Source organism: Pipistrellus kuhlii, unplaced genomic scaffold (assembly GCF_014108245.1).
Source record: "Pipistrellus kuhlii isolate mPipKuh1 unplaced genomic scaffold, mPipKuh1.p scaffold_m20_p_17, whole genome shotgun sequence".
In the NCBI taxonomy this organism is placed as follows: domain Eukaryota; kingdom Metazoa; phylum Chordata; class Mammalia; order Chiroptera; family Vespertilionidae; genus Pipistrellus; species Pipistrellus kuhlii.
Window position 1 is genome coordinate 10,426,096 of NW_023425482.1, and position 23,026 is coordinate 10,449,121.

The window sequence follows — 23,026 nt, forward strand, 5'->3', positions numbered from 1 at the left end:
GCGGGGAGAGGTCGGGGGGAAAGAGAGACATATGAAATACTTCCAACAATAAATAAATAAAGTATTGGTTTATCTTGATAAATCAGAAGACCTGACCTGCTCTCTGGAGAGGCAAGGAGGACTGCCCCTGGGGAGTCCCACCACCCGGACATCCCGCTGACATGAGGCCCGGCCATTCTCATTACCAAAGCATCCGCCTTTAATAAAGGTTTTTTGCTATCAAGCGAACGCATTTCGCACACAGCTTCCTTTGCCGATAACTTGTCAAGACCTCATTTCTTGCTGAAAGGAATTTGCATTGGCCAAGAATTATAAGTTAAAAATAAATAAATAAATAAATTTGTCTCTAGATTGCCACAGAGCCCATAGTGCATCCCCTCTCTGATGAGGAATTTTATACTGATGGTGGCCCTGGACAGCCCCCCCAAAAACAACAAAACAGGAAATTCACATCCTTCCTCCTCCTCCACAGGCTCACACTACATTTGAGGTGAAACCTGAGGGAGAAGGAGCTGAGGGCTGAGAGTAAGACCCAGCCCTACCTGCGGGAAGTCACGCTGCTGCAGCCAGGTGGGAATATGAAATGGTGTTCTCGCTGCAAGGTCAGTGAACGAGACAGAATTTATAAACACCACCCACTCAGCGGGCGGGCAAGAAACATTTGAAAGACTTTTAATTAGAAGCTGTGTGGCCCAAAGGTGATTAATCAAATCTCAGAATTTCAGTGAGGCACAGTCACGTTTGGAAGGAATTCTATTAACCTCTTCCCTGAAACTAGATGTCATGTTGTCAATCATTTCCTTCTCTCACTTTTTGCTAAGTTTCCCAAAACGTTCTCTCACCCTATTATGACCAGGGGCGGGGGGACCGGGAGAGGGGATTGGACTCGGTGTCAATCTAGCGACCAGGAAAAAGTGTAAATTAAAGGTTGGCACTGTACCATAGAAGGATTGATTTCACTGGGATCCACATACATTCTGCTGACGTCATACAGGGAGTTTATATCTCTTTCCTGAAAAAGAACAGAGAGAAGTAAATGGAACCATCCCTGCTCCTGGGACGGCCCAAGGACAGAACAAGGACGGCAGAGCCCTACGGTTTCCTGCCCTCTAGCAGAAGAGGTGAAACCGCACAGTTTACTCATGCCCTGTGGGTAGACACAGTGAGACATCATAAAGAAGTTCCCCAAAACTGGGAAATTTTACCCCCAAAGGAGAAAAGCCCTATTCTAGCCGACTGTGTGCCGGGCACTGTGCGCCTTCGTAAAACCCAAACCCTGAGCGTGCGGGAGCCTGTTGTAGGTCTCTTCCTGACTTGCATCCTGTGGTGGTCGCTTGGAAGTGTTTACACCATGGAAACTGGCAAATCCCACAAACCAGGGCTTCTTTCTGCAGAGAACTGGTTAAACGTTTACCACACACACTGTAAACCCTCCCTTTAATTCCCCCGCCCCCTGCTTTCTCTCATTGGGTTCAGCCACATGGCCGCCTCAGTCACTCCCGGGCTTGTGGTGGCTGCTCCTCCACACAGAACCAGCTCCCTTCACAGCCACCATGGCCAATTCACTGCCTCTTCCGCCTTCCGGCTCACATTTTAATCCTTGCAAGAGGCCTTCTCTGACCTCCCCGCCCCAATCTAGTAACATAATGCCCACCCCTAAGCACCATCCTGTCTGGTTTATCCTCCTTGAGATTCCCACTGCCTGCAGGTGCCTTATTTCTGTGACTGCACGTTATCCAGCTCCCCTGCCTAGAACCCAAACTTCCCCAGAGCAGCCACTGTCCTCTCAGATGGAGAACAGCTCCTGGCACGTGGGAGGTGCACAGTAGATCTGTAAGTTACTGAATGCACCTGACAGGAACTGGGACAGGAAATCAGATCAGGTCTTGTCTCTGCTCAGAACCGTCCAGTGGCTCAGAACAGAAGCCAATGTCTTACCATGGCCCTATACCGCGCAGGGCCTATTAGTCCCCGTCTTATTAGGTTCTACCCCCGCCCTGGCGCTCTCTGCACCTCCAGGGACATCCTCCCCTCAGGACCTTTGCACTTGCTGCTCTTCCTCTACATTAACTGCATGACTCACTCCCTCACCCCTGCTAACATCTGCTCCAATGTTTCCTTCTCAGGGAGATCTTCCCAGACCACCTTTGAGAATGGCACCCCCCTCTATGTCACCCTGAATCCTCTTACCCACCTGCCGGGTTTTTCTCCACAGCACGTCCCACCGTCCCACAATGCTCTGTGTGTGTATATACATATATATATGATATATATTTAATTTATCTCATCTATTATCTGTCTCCCCCACACTAGACTATATATAGGCAGCAAGAGGGCAGGGTCTTTGTGTGCTGTGTCCAGTTTTGTATCCCTGGGACCAGAGCAGCATCAGACACATGGTAAGTGCTCCATGAAAGTTTTGCTGAATGAATGAATGAATGAATGAACAGATGAGTTATAACTTCAGGCAAGATTATTCACCAAGTGTCAAGCAAGCCAGCTGCCTACCATGTTGTAGCGCTCCAGGAGCTCGGGGGTCACGGGGTAGCGCAGCTTCATCTTCCGGTAGAGCGCGTGCTTCTCGTAGTAGCTGACGAGCTCCACCAGGCTCTCGAAGTAGGCAGAGGTCCCCAGCACGAAGTGCCGGCCATCCCGGTTGATGCGACAGTGCTTCACCTTGCCCCGGGCCCTGCGGGGAACCACATGGGGCTGACACACTGAGACGGTGGCAGCCAGACAATGGCTGTGCAATGTACAGTCCCCACCTCTTAGAAACAACCTAGTGATCCCTTCTGAGGGCAAAACGTAAACAGGGTATAACTTGCCTCTGACACAACGATGTGGATCTTTTCAAAACAGAGAAGAGTCTGCATAGCTAGCTCCTCTCACCCGTCCCCTCCTCCCCAACCACAGGCCTTGGCTTTGGGAACATCCAGATCAGGGTTGACAAACTAGGACCCTCAGGCCAAATCTGGCCCACCTCCTGCTTTTGTAAATAAAGCTTTATTGAAACATGGCCACGTTCATTTGCTTATATATTATCTGTGGCAATACCATGGTAAAGTGGAAGAGCTGCAACGGAGACCATAAGGCCTGAAAGGCCTAAAATATTTATTTTCTGGTTCTTTACAGAAAACGTTTGCCAGCCTCTGCTCTAGAACTCTGGGACTTCCTGCCCCAATCTTTAAATCTCATCCAAAATTCCCATCTGGTACAACAATGTCTTTCCCACCCCTCCCCCAAAAAGGAAACAAGTCTTATTTCCTCACTCATCCATTTGAAACAAGAGGCAAAAAAACACACAAACAAAAAAACAAACAAAAAAACACCCAAAAACCCAAACCAGAACAGACTCCTCAGCGTTACTCCTCAGCTTTTATCAGCAAGAACAGTCACATTTGGGGAAATAGGTATTGAGCTTAACTTTACAGCCAAGAGCATCTTTTTATTAAAACTGTCTAAGAGCACAGTTACTACGGGAAAACTACTCATCTTTTTAAAAATGTTGCACCTTAGAGACGTTTTTTATGGATTTAAAATACACATCCTGTGTAAGCCACTTCTTCAGAAAGCCTCTTAAAAAAATGCCAGAAGACTTCTGTTTCAGTAGCTTATTTGCAGTGATATTTTAATAAATTTTTAAATAAGATAGACTACTGAGGAGAAATACAAGTTGCAGAATAAAACCATGGTCTGGTCCCATTTGTATTTTTAAAAAGTAGCACAGACTGCCCACACACAAAACAGCACTATAGATTTCCCACAAGTGTACCACATGTGTGTACCTTTTTCTGTCTAGATCAGCGGTTCTCAACCTTTCTAATGCTGCGAGCCTTTAATGTGACCCTTTAATACAGTTCCTCATGTTGTGGTAACCCCCAACCATAAAATTATTTTCATTGCTACTTCATAACTGTAATTTTGCTACTGTTATGGATTGTAATGTAAATATCTGTGTTTTCTGGTGGTCTTAGGCGACCTACAGGTTGAGAACCACTGCTGTAGAGCCTAGGACTATCAGAAAACACAGATATTTGCATTATGATTCCTAACAGTAGCAAAATTACAGTTATGAAGTAGCGATGAAAATTACTTTATGTTTGGGGGTCACCACAACACGAAAGCTGTATTAAAGGGTCGAGGCGTTAGGAAGGTTGAGGACCACTGGTCTAGATGGAGACACCAGTTGGAAACCTGCGCTTTCTACCAGGACAAGGATGGAGGAGGGTAGAACTACAAGGGGCTTTCGCCTTCACTGCAAATGTCTTTATTATTAATTATAAGGAGGACACATATTTATACAATTAAAGATTGATTTTAAAGCTTTTTACAAAACCCCGGGGACAGAGAGGTGCTAGGATATCCAGGGCAGAGGTCCGGTTCAGTTCCTCACCATGTGCTGGGGTTTGAAGCTCCCGTCTCCCGCAGTGTCCGGGCTGTGGTCTGTCAGGCCACCCAGGGTAAGCCCATTGCAGTGGGTCCCGCACCAGGAGGGTGCTCAGTAAAGGAACAGTTAGGAAAATAGAACCACGGTCAAGCCCACAGGAGCCACTCTGGGCAGGAGCAGGAGACGGGCACAGGCTGGAGGTGAGCTTTAATTTCAGGCGCCCTGGAGGCTGTTGCCCCAAGTCTGTGATCACCACAACCTGAGGTCTTGGCTTCATGAAGGAACCCCCCGCCCCACTCAGGGGTGCCTCCCACCCTGCAGGCCCAGACAACAACTCCCTCTCCTCATAAGGGTTTGAAAGCTGGTGCTTCTCTGCTGAGGATGGAAATCTATCCAGGAGTTTGGTGCAGACGCTCAAGGGGCCAGGGCAGGGGAGAGGTGGTCCCCTCAACACGTGGGGATGGGAGGAAGAGCCTCCAGGCCTGTGTGCTCCTCTGCCTGGAGGACATCCCTCACCTCCAAACCCCGTCCCCCGGGACGCCTACTCCCCATCACCCTGCCTGGCCTCTCTCTGTGGCACGTGTCACACACGTCTGTTTACGTGACCATCCTCCCAGGGGCAGCAATTCTTAACGAGGGACATGGATGCCCACCCCACACCCTGACCACAGCGAGTATGAAAGGATGCGTGTGTCCAGGGAAAAAGATGTCCTTTCCGATTGTGTCAGTGACTGAAGGCCCCCAACTGGCACTCAGCGGGTGGAGGCCAGACAGTCACCGTCCCAAGCGAAGCAAACGGCCTTTCCCTCCCTGTTCTTGGTGACACAACCTGCAGGACAAAGCCTTCCTGGCAAAGAAACTGACCTCATCGCTGACTCATGGGCGGGAAGACAGCACGTATGACCGCCCGTGGCCTCCCAGCCCATGGGAGGGAGAAGAAAACCGGTTAAAAGCAAGAAACCCTGGAGAGGAATGTGACGCCTTCATCCCCACCAGACCACTGGCCTATTTTTATCACTCCTGTATTTCTGGAGCCCAGCACAGAGACTAGCACCTAGTAGGTGCTCATGGAACATTTACTGATTCCTAAAAATAAAAAATTCGGACTTTTAGGGTGCCTCCAATCTCATGGGAGGACAGACATGCAAACAGAATGGTGGACGTACATAAATCAAGCATCATCTGGGGGACCCCCCCTCCCCCATCTTCATCTACACGGTTCCAGTAAAGCGACCCCAACCCCACTGCCAGTTCAAAGGTGACCGGCAAGAATCACGGCACCCAGCTCAAGCAGGGGCTAGAGGGGGAGTGCATCCCAGGGCTCGTCCTTTCTGCTGCACACTCTCCTGGCACCCCGAGGCCCAGCCACCTGGGAGTGATGCCGCGGCGAGGAGCAGCATGAGGACTGTCAGGTGTGGCCTGCACCCAGGCCTGTCAGAGCATCTCCGCTGGAAGCCAACAACTCCCACCTATTTTGTTTCAGTCATTGCGTTTGGTTCTGTCCCTTTACCCAACAGCATCTGGGCAGAGTTACAGGACTACAACATGACCCCCAACACCCATCATGGTGGCTGATGCAGATGTTCAGTGAAACCAGCCCACTTCCCATCCAGGCAGAGGGGCACCACTAAGAGCAACGGGCACAGCCAATGCCAAGTAGCCCAGGGCCTCCCTGTTGGCAGCACAAACACAAAAGAGTCATGTGGGCCAGAGCCAGCACGTAATAGGTCTTCAGTATCAGCAGAGATAATGACAATTACACGCCCACATTCCCCGGAATAACTGAGACGGAAGGGGGCAGCCTGATAGGATGGGCGAGGGCAATAGGATGGGAAAGAACAGGAGCAGTCTTGGCACACCAGGGCCCCTCCTGTCAGCAGGTAACCACCATAGCCACATGGGCACATGAGCCCAGAGCTGCCACCTCCTCCCATTTTTTCCTAAGAAGCAATCGGAATTTTCCAGTGAGATTCCTCAGTTTTTAACATCACCATGCAGACTGAGCAAAACAGCGGCAGGCCCAATAGCGGCAGGCCCAATCTGACCTGAGTCTGAAATTCTGGCCCAGCCCAGGACTAGGCTGTATGGCTCTACCTCTACCTCCCTGGGCCTCTGTGTCCTTACTTGCAGTAACTGGATCTACCCCTCATCGCTACAGTGGAAGACTCAACCAGATGAAGATTCAGAGACAGCCCAGGGTCTGAACATTAGCTAGGAACTCATACAGCAGCCAGCCTTCTCTCAGCATCCTCATGCTTCCACTGGGGCTGAGAGGACAGATGACAAACTGGGTCTGAACCTCACCTCCTTGTCATTGGTGGAAACTAAAGGAATCAGGAGTCATGGGCTGGAATTAAAGTAGAGACCCATAATCCTAGAGATGGTTGGCCTTCCCACAGGCAGTGCTGGGTGGCAAGTGAAGTGGGGAGGAAATCAGATCTATGACATCACTGACCTGGGCTGCCAGGGGTGCCTGGGTTTGAATTCCAGCCCCACTACTTACTGGCTGTTTGTTTCAGCAAGTTAACCTTCCTGTGCCTACGTTTCCTCCTCTGAAAAAATACTTACCATGGTCACTGATCACTACGAATATAGACCAGTCCCTAGCCAGTAAAAGCACATATTAACATGGGTGGCATGTGTCATTATGTTTGATATCATTATTGTTAACTCTCTAGAGAGAAAACCCTGAGCTAAACCTGCAGTCCCCCTTTGTTCTGCACACCTGGCCTTCCTAAGCCTCCTCCTGAGAGCATGCTGCAGGCTACGGCCATGTGCTTACCTGAAGGTGATGGCGTAGGAGTCGCTACCTTCCCGCTTCCGGATGAGGAAGGCGCCATCCCGGGGAACTCTCATCAGCATGTCCTCCGCTTCTCCACGGCTCAGTCCGTCGTAGTACCACCTGCAGCAGAGGCCGGGAAACCGCCAAGTGGAGGGTGACCCATGGCGAGGGGAGTGGGGGTGCTGGAGGGCAGCGGGCTTGAGGACGCTTGAATTATGGCCCTGGAAACCACTGGGGAAATGAGTGGGCCTCCCACCCAAAACCCTCTGTGAACAGCATTTTTAGAGAAGACCACCGAGACACCACAGCTTGGGTGAAATGTCCATGTAGAAGATGTTTGAAGCATAAGATAATAAGTCAACCAATGTTGACCCCTCCATTGCCCAACTCTGAAGGGCCAGTAGCCGAGGAAGGCACAGAAAATCAGAGGCAGAGAATACAGGGAATAGCGTTTCCAACAGGTTCTTTTGTTTAGTTGGTCGTTGGTTACTTTTAAAGATGTGAAATAGCAAATTTTAAAAGGCAATCCGTACGAATCTAGAGGAGACGTCAAAAATAAAGTTGCTGTGCGTTACATGGCTTTCTCAGACATGCGCATTTTAACAGCCTCCTGCTTTAAAAATGTGGTTTTTGTTTGTTTCCAAAATCGGTTAAACCTTTGCAAGGCATAACCGATATTCACTTTATTCAGTAAAAAAAAAAAAAAAAAAATGAAGGGGAAATCTTTATCATTATTTTTTCCTTGTTTGCTTTCAGAACAAACAGGAAATGATCTTTGACAAATAGAAAGACATCACCGGGCCAAAATTAAGCTCTTACAACCGAGGCCCAGGAACTCGGGACTATGAAGAGAAAGTAGAAGGAAGGGAGAAGAAAGAAATGGGGCAAAAGTAAGGGGGAGTGGGCATTTGGAAATGGTGGCCACTGTGGGAACTTCAAGAGACCCCAGGGAATTTGGGCCCCAGCACACCCATGGGACTGGCTTTTCTGATTGGTGGACACAACCTGCAGGGGTATCTGCCCCCGCCAAACCCACGGATGTGCTGCCCGAGATCTCGGGCTCACGTACGGCTTTGATTCGTGGGGGTTGGGGTTGGGCACGGGGTCCGTGAGGCGGAGCTCAAACTCGGCGCAGCGCAGGTGCGTCTCGCGGTAGTGCTGGATGAGGGCGTAGATGCTGGTGAACATGAGGTTGTCAGTCAGGTAGTACTTCATGGTCCCGCCCTCCATGGTGGAGCGGATCCGGCAGTGCTGGACCCGGCCAGACCGCCTGTGGGCAGAGGGACAGCAACATCAGTGTCGAGGCCAGCCCTCTGGCCTTCCTGCACGCTGGGCGTCAGACAACACAGGCGGGGGCCACACAGGCTTCCCTCTGCTCTTAGAATAGACCCCAGGCTTCCAGAACATTCTTCCTCCACCTCTGCCCCCTTGACCTACATCACTCCTACTCTGGTGCAAGAGGACCTACGTTCAAATCTGACTCTGCCACATGACCTGTCCTCCCTGAGCCTCTGTATTATCATCTTAGTGGTCACACAGTATCTGCCTCACAGAGTTGTCCTGAGGATTAAATGGGATCCCACACAAAGCGTGCCTGGAATGCTGCCTGGCACATGGTAAGAATGTGTTAACTATCAGAATTTTGTGTTTTGTTGTTATAGTTTTTACTAGAGGCCCAGTGCATGAACTTGTGCATGGGGAGGGTCCCTAGGCCTGGCTGGCAATCAGGGCCGATTTGTGGAGCAACTGGCACGCCGATCGGAGAACCCCCCTCTGGCACCCTCTGGCACCCATCTTGGCCAGCCTGATGCAGCCCACTTGCCAGCCTGCCTCCCTACCGCCTGTCACTTCCCTCTGCAGGGCAACCAGCTGGCCTGGGGCCTTTGGGCTGAGGGCAGCTCCTATGTTAAGCGCCTGCCTCCTGATGGTCAGTGCACATCATAGCAACTGGTCATTTTGCCAGTCATTTTGCTATTTGATCAATTTGCATATCAAGCTTTTATTATATGGGATTCTTCAGGTCTCCATTTAAACTCCACTTCTTTCAGAGAGTATTCCCTGACCACCCTTCCCCCCAACCCCATTACGTCAGATCCCTCTCTAACAGACTTTCATAACATCTTGCATTTTTCCCATTGCACTTAGCAAAACTACAATTATGTATCATTTGCATGATTACTTTTTTTCTTTTTAAACATTTTATTGATTTTTTACAGAGAGGAAGGGAGACAGAGAGAGAGAGAGAGAGATAGATAGAGAGAGAGAGAGAGAGAGAGAGAGAGAGAGAGAGAGAGAGAGAGTTAGAAACATCAATGAGAGAGAAACATTAATCAGCTGCCTCCTGCACGCTCCCTACTGGGGATATGTCCACAAACAAGGTACATGCTCTTGACCAGAATCAAACCTAGGACCCTTGAGTCTGCAGACTGATGCTCTATCTACTGAGCCAAACTGGTCAGGGCATCATGATTACTTTTTCATTGTCACCATCAGGACAGAGACCCTGTCTGTCTGATCACTGCTAAATCGCAGTGCCCACCAACAGAGCAAGCACTTGATAAATATTTTTCATGAATGAGGCATAGATGAATGAATGAAAGAGTGAATGAATGAATGAGAAATCTCATGACAGCTCCATAAGGCTGCTTTTAGAATCTCTGTTTTAGAAAAAAAAGGGAAAATCCAGGAGATTGAAGTGCCCAGGGCCATATCACCTGATCCAGGGCTGCGATTAGGGAAGGTGAATGAGGTCACATTGTCTTATGTTGATATTTTGCTCATCCTGATTTTTTTTTAATACATTTTTATTTATTTCAAAGAGGAAGAGAGGGGTGAGAGATAGAAATATCAATGATGGGAGAAAATCCTTGATTGGCTGCCTCCTACACTTCCCACACTGGTGACCAAGCCCACAACCCGGGCAGGTACCTGAACCTGAAATCAAACCATGACCTTCTGATTCATAGGTCGACACTCAACCACTGAACGATGCCAACTTGGCCATCGTGGTGTTTTTTGGTTTAGTTTTTGCATTACTTTTTATTTTTTTAAATAGTGCACTGAAATATCACTAATCCAGATTACTAAATTTTTAGGCCTCACCCACTTCACCCAGTCCTGCCCCACACAGCTCACTAAATGAGGTCTGGGATTCCAGTCCAGGCCTGCCAGAGTCTGGCCTGCACTCCCAACACCTGCCACTGAGCCTGCCCCATCAGCTGTGCAGAGAAGGCTGCACACCCTGGGAGGAGGGCCATTACCAGAAGGACAGGGTGTAGTCGTTGGGGAAGGTCTCGCTTTCCCGCACCAGGAAGGTTCCATCCTTGCCCCCCGTCTCAGAGCAGTATTCCTGCAACAGCTTCTCGGCACTTGTCCTCTTCTCCACCTTCTTGTGGAACCACTTCTCTCCAAAATGCAGCTCTGTGGGGGGCGTGTCCTGGGCCACAAAGAGAGGAGGGGTTTCTGAAAACCTGGACCAGGCCCCACAGCATCTCCAGACTGGCCCCCCTTCACATGCTGACTCAGGGGACTGGAAACAGAGGCCTCAGCTAGCCCTCACCCGAGAGTTTCTAACTCCCTCCCCTGCCTGCTAACCCACTCCAGACAGCCCCCATCTGTGGTAACCCCTGGAGTTCTGAGACAAAGGGTGAGTATTCCGCAATACAGCACTCAGTCTATTGCAAAGGAAGTCTGAGAACAAAAATACCCTGGGAGCTCAAGAAACAGTATCAAAGACAGCCTGAGGGAGAGGGCAGGAAAGTTGGGGACAAGGACAGAGGGTGGGGCTGGACAAAATATTCAAATGACCTCATCCTTTGGAGGGAGCACATGCCATTCAGGGCCTTCAAAGAGCAGGAAAGACCCTTGAACCTCATTGGTGAAGTCCCTGGGCCAGCCAGCCAATCAGAGAAAAGCCAGGGAGTTCTTGGTACCCAAAGAGACATCTCCTTAGGCAGAGGATGTCCAGGCCTGATGACCACAGGATTTGAGGAGCAGTAGGAGGTCTCCGCCTACCTGGGGCGGTTCCTCTTCCACACTCTGCTCAATGTCGTCGCTGAAGGACAGCTTGGCATCGGCAATGGCGCAATAGTGCCGAGTCCATTTCTAGAAAGCAAAGCCAGCATTAGCTCCTCCCCAAAGTCTCCACCCTATCAATTCTGGGCCCCGAACCCTGCCTGGCATCATCATCCCAGCATTCCCTGGGGCTAGCCTTTCCCACATTCACAGACATTCATGGTGGTTTCACAAAGGATGCGATCTCCTTTGAGACGTTTCTTTTAAAGCATTTATTTTGGGTTTCTTTTGGCATTTTCAGAACCTTTTCTGTTCAGTGTATGCAAGGGTAGATATGACTTAATATCAAATTTCTACTTCATATTTCATGTGAAGCCTCTGTGAATGGTGTTTTTATGTACTCCTGACTGTCTTTTCCTATTTCATTCACTTTTTAAGGGTTTCTCTGCCAGCTTGTTTAGATAACCTTTCTCCAATATTTAATTGACTTCATCCTGTATTTAAATTTTAACCATTTTTAATGTTTATTTCTATGATATTAGAATAGTCATGTAAAAATGAATTTGCATGTTAAAGATATGAGAAGTGATGTTAGCACTCAAAATGCCTTATTCTTACCAAAAAAAAATAATGTTACCAGCCTGACTGGCATGGCTCAGTGACTGAGAGTCAACCTATGAACCGGAAGGTTGGATTCCCTGTCAAGGGCACATGCCCATGTTGTGGGCTCAATCCCCAGTGCAGGGCGTGCAGGAGGCAGCCAATCAATGATTCTCTCTCCTCAATGATGTTTCTATCTCTTTCTCTCTCTCCCTTCCTCTCTGAAGACAATAAAAATATATATTTTTTTAAAAGGTTGCAGGTGGGAGTGTCTCAGATTGGAAGATACTAAGGAGTTAGGACCACGAAATGCCTGAACTGGTCCTTGGACCAGAAAAAGGGCCCTAGTGGCCAAATTGGTGATGCTGAAGTCAGGCTCATGAATTAGCAGTGTTGGGCCAATGTTAACTCCTTGTTAACATTGTAATGTTATAAAATTACACTCCTGTAATGTTATAAAATTACACTCTAATTATGTGGGGTGTTAGTATCTGGGGAATCTGGGTAAAGGTTATATACATTGTGTGTGGGGCGGGGGGGAGGGAGGGGGCGCGGCGTGGAAATATACAGTAAATTATATTGAATACAAAGTTATTTCAAAATAAGAAAGAACAAGATAAGTTTCATTGTGATGATAAATTCATTGTGGTCAAAATGGGAGTCAGGCAGGAATACCCTCAGAGCCCTCCAGCAGGCCTTGGACACACTTGGGGCTTGAGAAGGGGTGAGAGAGGCTCACCAGGTCGATGGGATCCCACATGTACAGCTCCCCCTGCTGCTTGTGCTCATCTTTCTTGTCCTCCATGTTGACATCTACGTCGCCTCGGGGGCCCAGCTTCTTATGCTGCGGGGGGGGGGGAAATACAGAGAGCCATCTCCCTGGAGACCCCGGTGCAGGTGTTTGACCAGCAAGCATCCATCTGCAACCTCAGGGTCTCCAAAGGCCACACGCACCTCAGGGCCTTTGCACTGTCTGTCCTCTTTGCCTGGCTCCTCTCCCTCCACATTCAGCTCTGTGTTCGGTGCCCCCTCCTCAGAGGAGCTTTCCTCAACGTCTCGATCTGAAAACTCCCACGTTCCCCTCCCCACCCCTTCCCTCTCTAGCCCCTGGTAGTTATTGTTCATCCTCTCAGTCCTATGTGTTTCTAGGTACTATCTGCTTGTCTTCTGTCTTCTCTGCTGGAATCTACGTCCCATGAGGACCATTAAAATGGGCCAGATTAAAAATGGTTACAAGTTCCCTGGGACTATGTTTTGTTCCTTGTTGCATCTCCTATGCTGGCTCGGCAGAGGGGAAGTGTGTGAGAAACACTGGGTGAACCGATGATGCTGACGCTCTCCAGCGCACAGTGGGGCGGCAGGACCACAGCCAGCCAGGGGCGCAGACTGTGCAGGGCGGCGGAAGGCACACTGAGGAGTCAGAGGAGGAGGACCTGGTGCCAGCAGCACTGCTGCTACCTGATCAGCTGTGTGCCCCGGGGAAGGTGGCCACACTTCTCTGAGCCTCACATCCTTACGTGTGAGACGAACATGGTGACAATACGCTCGCCTGTGTGAACACTGACCTCCTGCCTAGACAAACACTTGAAAATCTCAGGTTGTGGTGACCTGGTGAAGAGAGTTCAGGACTGGGTTGGAAATCAAGGTCTGCCACCTTCCTAGCTATGTGACCTTGGCCACATGACAATCTCTCGTCTCAATAGCCTCCCCTGGGAGCTGAGTGTAATGACATCCTATAGGATCCGCTAACCCAGGGACATGCATGGTACCCACCAAAAGCAAAGTGTGACAGAAGCGTTCCGTTTTAAACAGCCCTGAATTATTTCTTTGGCAGGAACTGTGCGGCCTCAGCTGAGTGAGTCATTTCACCTCCAGACCTCAGTGTCCACATCTGTAAGTGAGGCCTGAGGGCCTGGGTAAGTCTCGCAAGGTTACGATGAGATAGAATTTGAAAATACGCCCATGCCTAGCCCAGGACAGGTGCGTGGCACACACTGTGTCACGAATGCTACTTCCACCCCCTTCCCCTGAAATGGGAAGGGTGAGCCATAAAGTACCACAGATGAGGCAACGGGTGCTCTAAAAGGGGCCTTCAAACCCTAGGACCGTGGTCGGCAAACTGCGGCTCAAGAGCCACACATGGCTCTTTGGACCAGACTGGACTAGTCTTTTTTGAAAAAGTGGCGTTAGAAGAAGTTTAAAAAAATTGGCTCTCAAAAGGAATTTCAATCACTGTACTGTTGATATTTGGCTCTGCTGACTAATGAGTTTGTCGACCACTGGTCTAGAACAAAAGCTGAACGTCACTGGGGACAGAGAGCTGTCCTTCTGGGAACAGAGAAATGCGATGAGGTCCCTGAAGACTCACTGACTGTATGCCTGAGACGCTGTTGGCACTCCTGGCTTCACTCCGCCCCCTCTAGTCCCGCCTCCCCTCTGTGTCTCAATGAAAGCCCGCCCCAGATCTCAGCCACATCCTCCAAATAGCCCGGTGCTTCAGACCTGTGGGCGCCAAGTAGACCTGTGGGTGCTACTTGTAGATGAGTAAGTCTCTCCACCAGACCGTGACCTTCCGGCACACAGAATTGTTCCCAGTGCATCTTGGTGACTCAGGGACAAAATCTACCTAGTGAGCACCTGTCATCCTTCCTTATCACCCCGCTAGCTGCCAATGAACTCCATCTCGTTCCTCCCACTGACGGCTGCCCACCTCCAGACTGCATAGCCCCAGCTCCATCATGTGACTACATTCTCATGCTCCAAACAGGACAGGCTAGGACGTGTACAACTGACATCCACACGTCTACGGGAAATCGCTGGCCCGGGCTCCTTCAGGTTCCCCTTCCTATGGGCCGGAGCTGGACCACACACACCCGGAAGGCGCCTTCGGACAGAGCCCTCGCCATATGTGCCCCAGGCGCCCACCGATGTCTGACAAACACCGAGGACCCCAATCTCACAAGAATGTTTATCATGCATGAGATTCTAAGAGAAACCAATTGTACTGAAATGTAGTTCTGAGGATGTTCAATAAAAAATATTTGCAGCTGAAACCGGTTTGGCTCAGTGGATAGAGCGTCGGCCTGCAGACTGAAAGGTCCCAGGTTCAATTCCGGTCAAGGGCATGTACCTTAGTTGCAGGCACATCCCCAGTAGGGGGTGTGCAAGAGGCAACTGATCAACGACTCTCTCTCATCGATGTTTCTAACTCTCTCTCTCCCTTCCTCTCTGTAAAAAAAATCAATAAAATATATTTTAAAAAATACTTGCAGTGGTCTAAAGATGTGCTATCTTTACTAATGGCTTGCATACACTCTAGAGGCAGACATAATAACTACCATCATCTGAAGTGGTGATGAGCACAGCATTATTCTGAGAGACCTGCAGTGACCGTATGCAACATGAAAAGAACCATGATTTCTGCGGGTGACAAAGCCCCACTGGCTTGTGGCCAAAGTTCAGAATGGAAGGAGCTGCTACGTTTTATCTGCAGGTGAATGAAAACGAAGAGGCAACATTTCCCCCCCAAAGTTCACATGTCAACCGTCCTGAATTCTGTCTGTGGGTTCTCTGGAGGCCTGGGGAACCCCAGCTGAAAACCCCTTCCCTGGGGGGCTGTAGAACAGGACTCTGCACCCCTGGGTTACCTTCTGGGCCAGAGCTCAAAGCTTCCAGAACACTCTCCCTCAGAGGAGGAAGAAATAAACTCATACGCTTTAAACCACTGTGTATCTGATCTCTTTATCTTAGTAAATTCAAATACCCAGAAGCCACCCCTGCCCATGGCATCCCTGGCACAGCAATCATATCTCCCCGCAGTACCTGGCAGGCCCCCCATTAGTGCACTCAGCCTTTTTGGGGCAACTGTGCACCTCCAGTCCATCTCCCACACTGGACTGGAAGCTCCTGTGGGCAAGAACAGTGCCTGGAACACCCCGGCACCTTGCACGTGACTCAGAGGGGTGTGGGGAAGGTTTGCCAAAAGAATGAATGACCGCGTTAATATTTATGTGTGGGTAGCACCCACAAAGGCACAGGTGCAGCCCTAAGCGCTTGCAGGCATTCTTTCATATTAGTACCCCCACTCCCTCCCAGACCAACGAGAACATAGAGGCACCGAAAGGCTAAATGACCTTGTGAGGGTCCCTGGTTAGTAAGGGGAGCCATGTGAGCCGGGGCAGTGGGACCTGGAGCTGGGCCCTGAGCCTCTGGCTCTCCTGAATGAGTGACAGCAGCCCAAGGCCGCCTACCTTGATGATAATCTTCTCCCGCAGCTGGCTGGGCGAGGGCAGCTGGTCCGCGCTGGCCTCCGTGGGCTTGGTCAGCAGCAGGTCGCCAAACACCTCCTTGAATACTCTGGCCATGTAGCGCTGCTGCTCCACGCAACAGTGTTCCTCGATGGACAGGATCACGGGGAAGCTGCGGGCGGCAGGAGGGGCCGGTGAGCCCAGCAAGGGGGTAGGCCCCCGGCCTGTGCCTGCCTGGCAGAGTGCTGGGGACCCCAACCATGCAGAGAGCAGGTAGGGTCAGGCAGGGGGAGCAGAGGTCACTGAACAGCCACATGGGTTCCCAGCACCAGGTTCTGGAACCAGGGAGTGACTTGTGCTCTTGGCCTGTAGGGGGCGCCCTCCCTGAGCTGAGGAGTTGGTAGTGCCTTCACTCAGGATGGAGCCTAGGCTGGTGTGTTGGTATCTCTCTGTGTGTGTCTGTGTGTGGGCAGAGGGTGGCGTCTCTGTCTGATCAGCCTTTGCTTCCTTTCCCTTCAACGTAAACAAACTGACCTTGAGGTGACAAAGGCGTGGTCTTTGATGGCCTGCACAACGTCATCGAACTTGATCTTGGTGGTCCGGGTCCAGCCGTGGTAGATGATGGGCTTCCCGTCGGGCCCGTCCCAGCAGTCCACTGTGAGGAGAAACGGGCAGCCTCACCCTCTGCCCATCACTCACGACCTCATGAGCACACATGGGCCACGAACTCGACCCTGACCCCCAGCTCAGGTCCTAGAACCTGGGGGTCAAACCTAACAATCACACTCAGGGGCCACCAGCATCAGGACGGGGCTACCTGTGCACACGAGCTACCTCTGCGGTTAGAGGAAGGTTTTGGTTGTTTAATGAAAGGTCCTTTTGTAATGCAATACATTTGTCCAAAAGAAACTATTTTACATGTTTCTCTTCGAAAAAGTTATTTACACTATGCTTTATTTTCAGATTTTACTTGTCTAAGCCGTGGCTTGCTCTCTCTGCTAGTGGAAATAATAATATGCAGCAATGTGAAAATTTATCCTTAAAGGTTCATAATAAAATATTCAGACAGGACTAGATTATGTAGAAGGTGGACATCCCTATCTCTTCATCCCCTAGAGCAGTGGTCAGCAAACTGTGGCTCGCAAGCCACATGCAGCTCTTTGGACCCTTGAGTGTGGCTCTTCCACAAAATACTGCGTGCGGGCGCACACGTACAGTGCGATTGAAACTTCGTGGCCCATGCGCAGGAGTCAGTTTTCGGCTCTCAAAAGAAATTTCAATTGTTGTCCTGTTGGGCTCTGTTGACTAATGAGTTTGCTGACCACTGCCCTAGAGGTAACAGGAGCTGACAGTTTCAAACTTAATTTTTTTCACATATGCTCTTTCCTGAGGGGGCTGGGAAAAGTATAAACTAGGCAATATGCTGTAGAAATAACTGCCGATGGAGTTTCCTACTATGATGAATTTATTTAAAATAAAATCGGAGCCTAAATCAGTTGTTTGTGTCTTTTCTCATCCTAATACACCTATGAGTCTCTGGTGGTCAAGCCAGGCCAGGAGTAAGAGGTGAGGATAAGGGAGGAAGCAGCTGTGTTCTGGGTATGTACAGGTGCTTGGAGTCACCTGTATTGGGGTGTCTGTGAGCAACCATGACAAGAACGGTCAGGATGCCACCCATGGCTGAGCCAGCTGAGGGGCAAGAGGGCTCAGCAGGAGGGAGCAGAAATCACTGAACAGCCACGTGGTTCCCCAGCACCAGCCTCCTTCAGGCTCCGGACCCAGAGAGCGACTTGGGCTCTTGGCCTGCAGGGGGCACCAACCATGAGCTGAGGGCTTGTTGGCAGTGACAATTGGCTTCACTCCTCCGTAGGTGTTAGCTCCGGCAGGAAAAGGCTACTCACACTCAATGCAGCGACAGCCCATGCGCAGGCAGCGGATATATGCCTCCGGGGATGACTCACTCCGCAGCTGGTCACCTGTGAGGTACCTGAAGGAGAGGAGGCGGGCCTGCACCTCAGGGTGTCCTTGGGGAACTTCTCAGAGCAAGCTCCCAAAGGCCTGAGTTCTTCCTGGCTAGAAAGACCCACCGTTAGGACCCGGGCCAGACCCTTGCCATTGTGTGGCCACGCCTTAGACTCAGGCAACGATCACAAGATGTGAACAACAACCACCTGGGTGATCCAAGGGTGGGGTCAGGACCGTGTGTCCTTTTGAGAACTGGGTCATAGGGTGTCGGGAGTGAGATTAACGGTGATAAATTAGCAAACCTCTCTTGGCTGCCCACTGGCCCTCCATCTACATGGGGCGGAGATGGGCCAGCACTGTGATATCAGGAAGCCAGGCATGGTGACCAACCACTATAGGTGGAATTCACTATGCTATGAACTATGTCCACCAGACATAAAAATACATATTTTTAGGCACTTTCCTCCTCACCATGTTCCTCCTTTGAAGAGTTTGTGTTCCTTCAATGTCTCCTGGGTTTGGTAGAATTCACCATTCTAAGACACAACTCTTAAATCAATGGACATGGTGGGGAAGCAAGAACCGTTAAATCTATCTGACCCCAAGCCAGACTTGACCTCCCCAAGTGCCTGGAGATAAGGGTAAGGGCTTTCTTACAAACTCCTCCAGGAAGGATACTTGGGAAACCCCAAATCCACAGCTCTTTGGGTGCCCAGGGGCAAGGCCTTCACCCTCTCACCTTATAAGGCAGACTAAACATTGAAACTTGAGTGAAACATCCTTTCTCTCTTCCAGTCTATTTTCTTTTTTTGCAGTCAAGGCAATCTTCCAAAGATGTAAATTTGAGCATGTTGCTCTCTGGCTTAAAAGCCACCAGTGGTGCCCACTGCCCCCCGCCCCCTGCTGTCACTTAAAGATTCCACTCAACCTGTGACAGACCCCTCTCGGTCCCTCCTCCTGCCCCTGGACCTCTGCACACGCTACTCCTCAGTCTAACACCATCTTCCTCTCCTCGCCACCTGCTCTCCTCTCACCCACTTCTTTCCTTTGTTAAGATGCAAAGGAGTCTTTTCCCCTCCAAGCACATGACAGCAGTGTTGCTCTGTCCTACCCTGCTCCCTGCTATATCCCCAGGACCCAGCAAGCACAGGGCAGACAGTACATAGCAGTTCAATGGTTAATTCAGTTCCTTTGCTGTGGCTACCATGAGATACCCAAACTGTAAAATCCAGCTTTGCTGACTGGCTGGCTCCTTAGGGGCCACTGAAAAAGGATGATCCTTGCAATGCCAACTGGGAAAGAGAGGAGCAATCTCCTACCCATTCCCGAAGCGTTTGTTTATTCTGGTCTGAGCAGCGTGTCCCAGTGCCCTGGAATGTCCACTGCCTCGCCCGTCACGGGCACCCCGTCCCAGGCTGGTGGCAGAACTCACGTGTTATGTGACGAGGAGATCCAGTAGTGAGACAAGGGGTTGTTCATGTCTTGCATGTCCACCACGTCATACTTCTCATCCCAAATGCTGTTCTCCCGTGAAAACAGGTACGTGAGGAACTAGGTACCACAAACACAAAGACAGGATCATCACGATGGAAGATAAAGGAGGATGGTAGCGGGTTCTTTCTGGTCTGACCCGCACGGGGAAACGGTAGCTCTGACACATGAGCTGCACAGAAAGTCTCCAGGCCGTCTGACCCGTGTTTCCACGCAGGGACTCAGAGAGCCACAGGCTGTGCTGACGCAGGTGCCACTGACTTATACAGTGTTTTCCTTATTAACGTGCACCCTAAAATATTTGTTGCTACAAGAATATATGCTTCCTATATATGGTACGTTTAAGGCATAAAAGTACCATAAACATCTGTGAACCCACCAACTTGATAATAAAAATAAATAAATAAATAAATAAATAAATAAATAAAAACATTAACATTGTATCATAACATCTAAAAGGCAGGAAATGTCATATGCCAATGCTTGACCCTTTTTTAAAAAAAAATCGGAAGACTGAGTGACTCTGGGTAATAACCTTACAGGTAACAGGAGCTCCCAGTTTTCCCTCCGTTTTACCTCCCCTGCTGCCTGCCTCACTCAGGGCCAAGTGTAACCATTTCAACAGTTCAGGAACCCCCAAAACCTTTGGATTTGGGATGTTTACAATGCGCTCCCAGGTACTAGACGCCCTCTAGTGGCAAAAACAAGAAACACACCCAGGAAACGAGGTCAACAGATAAGGAATAAAAGGGAAAGACTGAAGAGAACCAGCCCCTGGGGAACTGCTCACAAGGAGCCCCCTCACCTCATCCACAAACAAGAAGGGCTCTGCCGTTTCTCTCATCGTGTCGTCGATAAACTTTGTCATCCTCTCACGGACTTTGTTCACATCCTGAGCCCAAAGTTCCTTAGAATGACAAAGAAAACAAGAAATCACCAAAAGGAGCCATATCAGGCCACGCGGGTGCCTTGCCTGGCTGACCCCAGGAGGTCACGTATTCTGTGGGCTCCTCTGCATCCATTACATGGAGTGATAATACCCTTGCACAGAGTTCCCGTGAGGATGCATACTTTAAAGTAACTTTCTTGTTTTCCTCTCCAAACCCTAACACCCATCTTCTTCACCCCAAATATTTATTCATCAGGCACAAGGAGGAAACAGGACCCACACACCCAACTTTGACTAATACTTTCCAGGTAATGAGTATCCTAAAGCCTCTATCAATAAGAATAATAAAAGCAAATGAGCTGTGTATGTGGTTGGGTGAGGAGGGTCGGACCAGGATGTCTGAAAGACAGAAGAGCTGAAGGACAGACACAAATGAAGTGGCGGAGAAATGGGCCCCATGGCATGTGGGTGCCCGTCAACAATGAGCCTTGCTGTTGACTCTTGCAAATCTACTTGGATAAGGGACACCAAACAGCTGGGAGCCTGGGGAGCAGCCAGTTCATTTGACTACAGAAGCGTTAACATCTTTGAATATGAAAACATGAGACTCAAATTGTAGGATACTTTATGCAAAGGCCCTATCAGGCCTGATGTCTCCACCTCCTCCTCCAAGGCCAGAAGCTTCCTCCTTCCTTCTGCAAAGCTTCCTCCTCTCATCAACCCCAGGAGATACTTATTATTCTCCTCATTCTATAAATGGGGAAATGGAGATGTCGTGTCCTTAAAGAACTTGACCCAACGTTGAGCTTGAGACCAACTCAGGCACATCAGTTTTGGGGTCTTCCTCTTCACCCCCTTTTTTTCCCCATTCACCTACCCCTCCCACAGCTAGACTGGGGCATAGCTAACTAGTCCCTTCATGGAAATTTAGATTAGTTCCATGTTTTCATCTCTATTGAAAATGTTGCTGTTGTTGCTTTAGGATAAGTTCCTAGGAGGGAAATTCTTTAATCCAAGTATATTAACCTTTTTTCAAAGTTTTCAATTTAATTGCATATTGCTAGAGTACTTTCTAGAAACCTTGTACTAATTTGCACACCAAGTGCTGCAGTGACCATTCCACATATGAGTAACCATCACACCAAACAGGTGTCCTCGGTGATTGGCTCTGCTTCACGCCGTCACTCCACAGAGCGCCGGCACATGGGACCTGAAGGGTCAGCCAGGCTGACGGCTCAGGGTCCCCATCTCTGTCATCATGCCTGGCCTTCCTATCACACGCACACAGATGCTCAGGGGCTGTCTTGCAGGTGAAGAGCTCCAGTCTCTATCCCTGATCTCTGAGGACAGCGCAGCGAAGGGGTTGGGGGTGGCGGGAATGGGGGCGGGAGGAATTGAGGATGGGGAGAGCTTGTCATTCTCCCCTGTAATGAAATTAAGCAGCACTGGGAGGTGAATTCTGGGATGTAAGGCCACTTGTCCCAGGAGGTTAGCCATGTACCTGCCGACAAAGAGAAAATTCTGAGCTGTCCTAAATTAAATGACAGCCGACTGGAGGATGGAAGGAAGGGACATTGGTTAATCTGTTAAATGCAGGGCAAACCCAACAAAAGACTGTGCCATCCTGCGTGCGTATTGAAACCCTGAACTTCCAGGTGGCCATTCCCACAAGGACCTAAAGGGGGCAGCAGGCGCCACCGACCACCAGCGCCTCCACCTCTCCTTTACAAGAGAACTTTCTGACTGCTCCCCTCCACCACTCCAATGTGCACACGCTTCCTCCTTTCAGACTCTGCCCTCTCTGAACCAGCTCGCTTCACCTTCTCCCACCCCTTTACCTACAGCCCATGTGCCTCCTCCCACCCCTTTACCTACAGCCCATGTGCCTCCTCCCACCCCTTTACCTACAGCCCATGTGCCTTCTCCCTCCCCTTTACCTACAGCCCATGTGCCTTCTCCCTCCCCTTTACCTACAGCCCATGTGCCTCCTCCCTCCCCCTTTACCTACAGCCCATGTGCCTTCTCCCTCCCCTTTACCTACAGCCCATGTGCCTTCTCCCTCCCCTTTACCTACAGCCCATGTGCCTTCTCCCTCCCCCTTTACCTACAGCCCATGTGCCTCCACCCACCCCTTTACCTACAGCCCATGTGCCTTCTCCCTCCCCTTTACCTACAGCCCATGTGCCTCCTCCCACCCCTTTACCTACAGCCCATGTGCCTCCTCCCTCCCCTTTACCTACAGCCCATGTGCCTTCTCCCTCCTCCTTTATCTACAGCCCAGGTGCCTCCTCCCACTTCTTTACCTACAGCCCATGAGCCTCATCCCACCCCTTTACTTACAGCCCATGTGCCTCTTCTCTCCCCCTTTACCTACAGACCATTTGCCTCCTCCCACCCCTTTACCTATAGCCCATGTGCCTCCTCCCTCCCCCTTTACCTACAGCCCATGTGCCTTCTCCCTCCCCTTTACCTATAGCCCATGTGCCTTCTCCCTCCCCTTTACCTACAGCCCATGTGCCTTCTCCCTCCCCCTTTACTTACAGCCCATGTGCCTCCTCCCACCCCTTTACCTACAGCCCATGTGCCTTCTCCCTCCCCCTTTACCTACAGCCCATGTGCCTTCTCCCTCCCCTTTACCTACAGCCCATGTG

General features: G+C 50.1%; 1 protein-coding gene across 2 annotated transcripts in view; it reads right to left on the reverse strand.

Moving 5' to 3' along the window:
• PLCG2 (phospholipase C gamma 2) overlaps positions 1-23,026 on the reverse strand; it is a 145,604-nt gene that overhangs the window by 45,227 nt on the left and 77,351 nt on the right. For both annotated transcript variants that reach the window (XM_036440576.2, XM_036440577.2), the window contains exons 10-21: positions 20,292-20,393; positions 19,428-19,546; positions 17,932-18,017; positions 16,565-16,685; positions 16,034-16,202; positions 12,523-12,627; positions 11,184-11,273; positions 10,430-10,605; positions 8,239-8,439; positions 7,170-7,289; positions 2,509-2,689; positions 941-1,012 (exon numbers count right to left, since the gene is read on the reverse strand). In XM_036440576.2, coding sequence (XP_036296469.1) covers positions 941-1,012; positions 2,509-2,689; positions 7,170-7,289; positions 8,239-8,439; positions 10,430-10,605; positions 11,184-11,273; positions 12,523-12,627; positions 16,034-16,202; positions 16,565-16,685; positions 17,932-18,017; positions 19,428-19,546; positions 20,292-20,393 — 1,542 coding nt within the window. The remainder of the gene's footprint in view (positions 1-940; positions 1,013-2,508; positions 2,690-7,169; positions 7,290-8,238; positions 8,440-10,429; positions 10,606-11,183; positions 11,274-12,522; positions 12,628-16,033; positions 16,203-16,564; positions 16,686-17,931; positions 18,018-19,427; positions 19,547-20,291; positions 20,394-23,026) is intronic.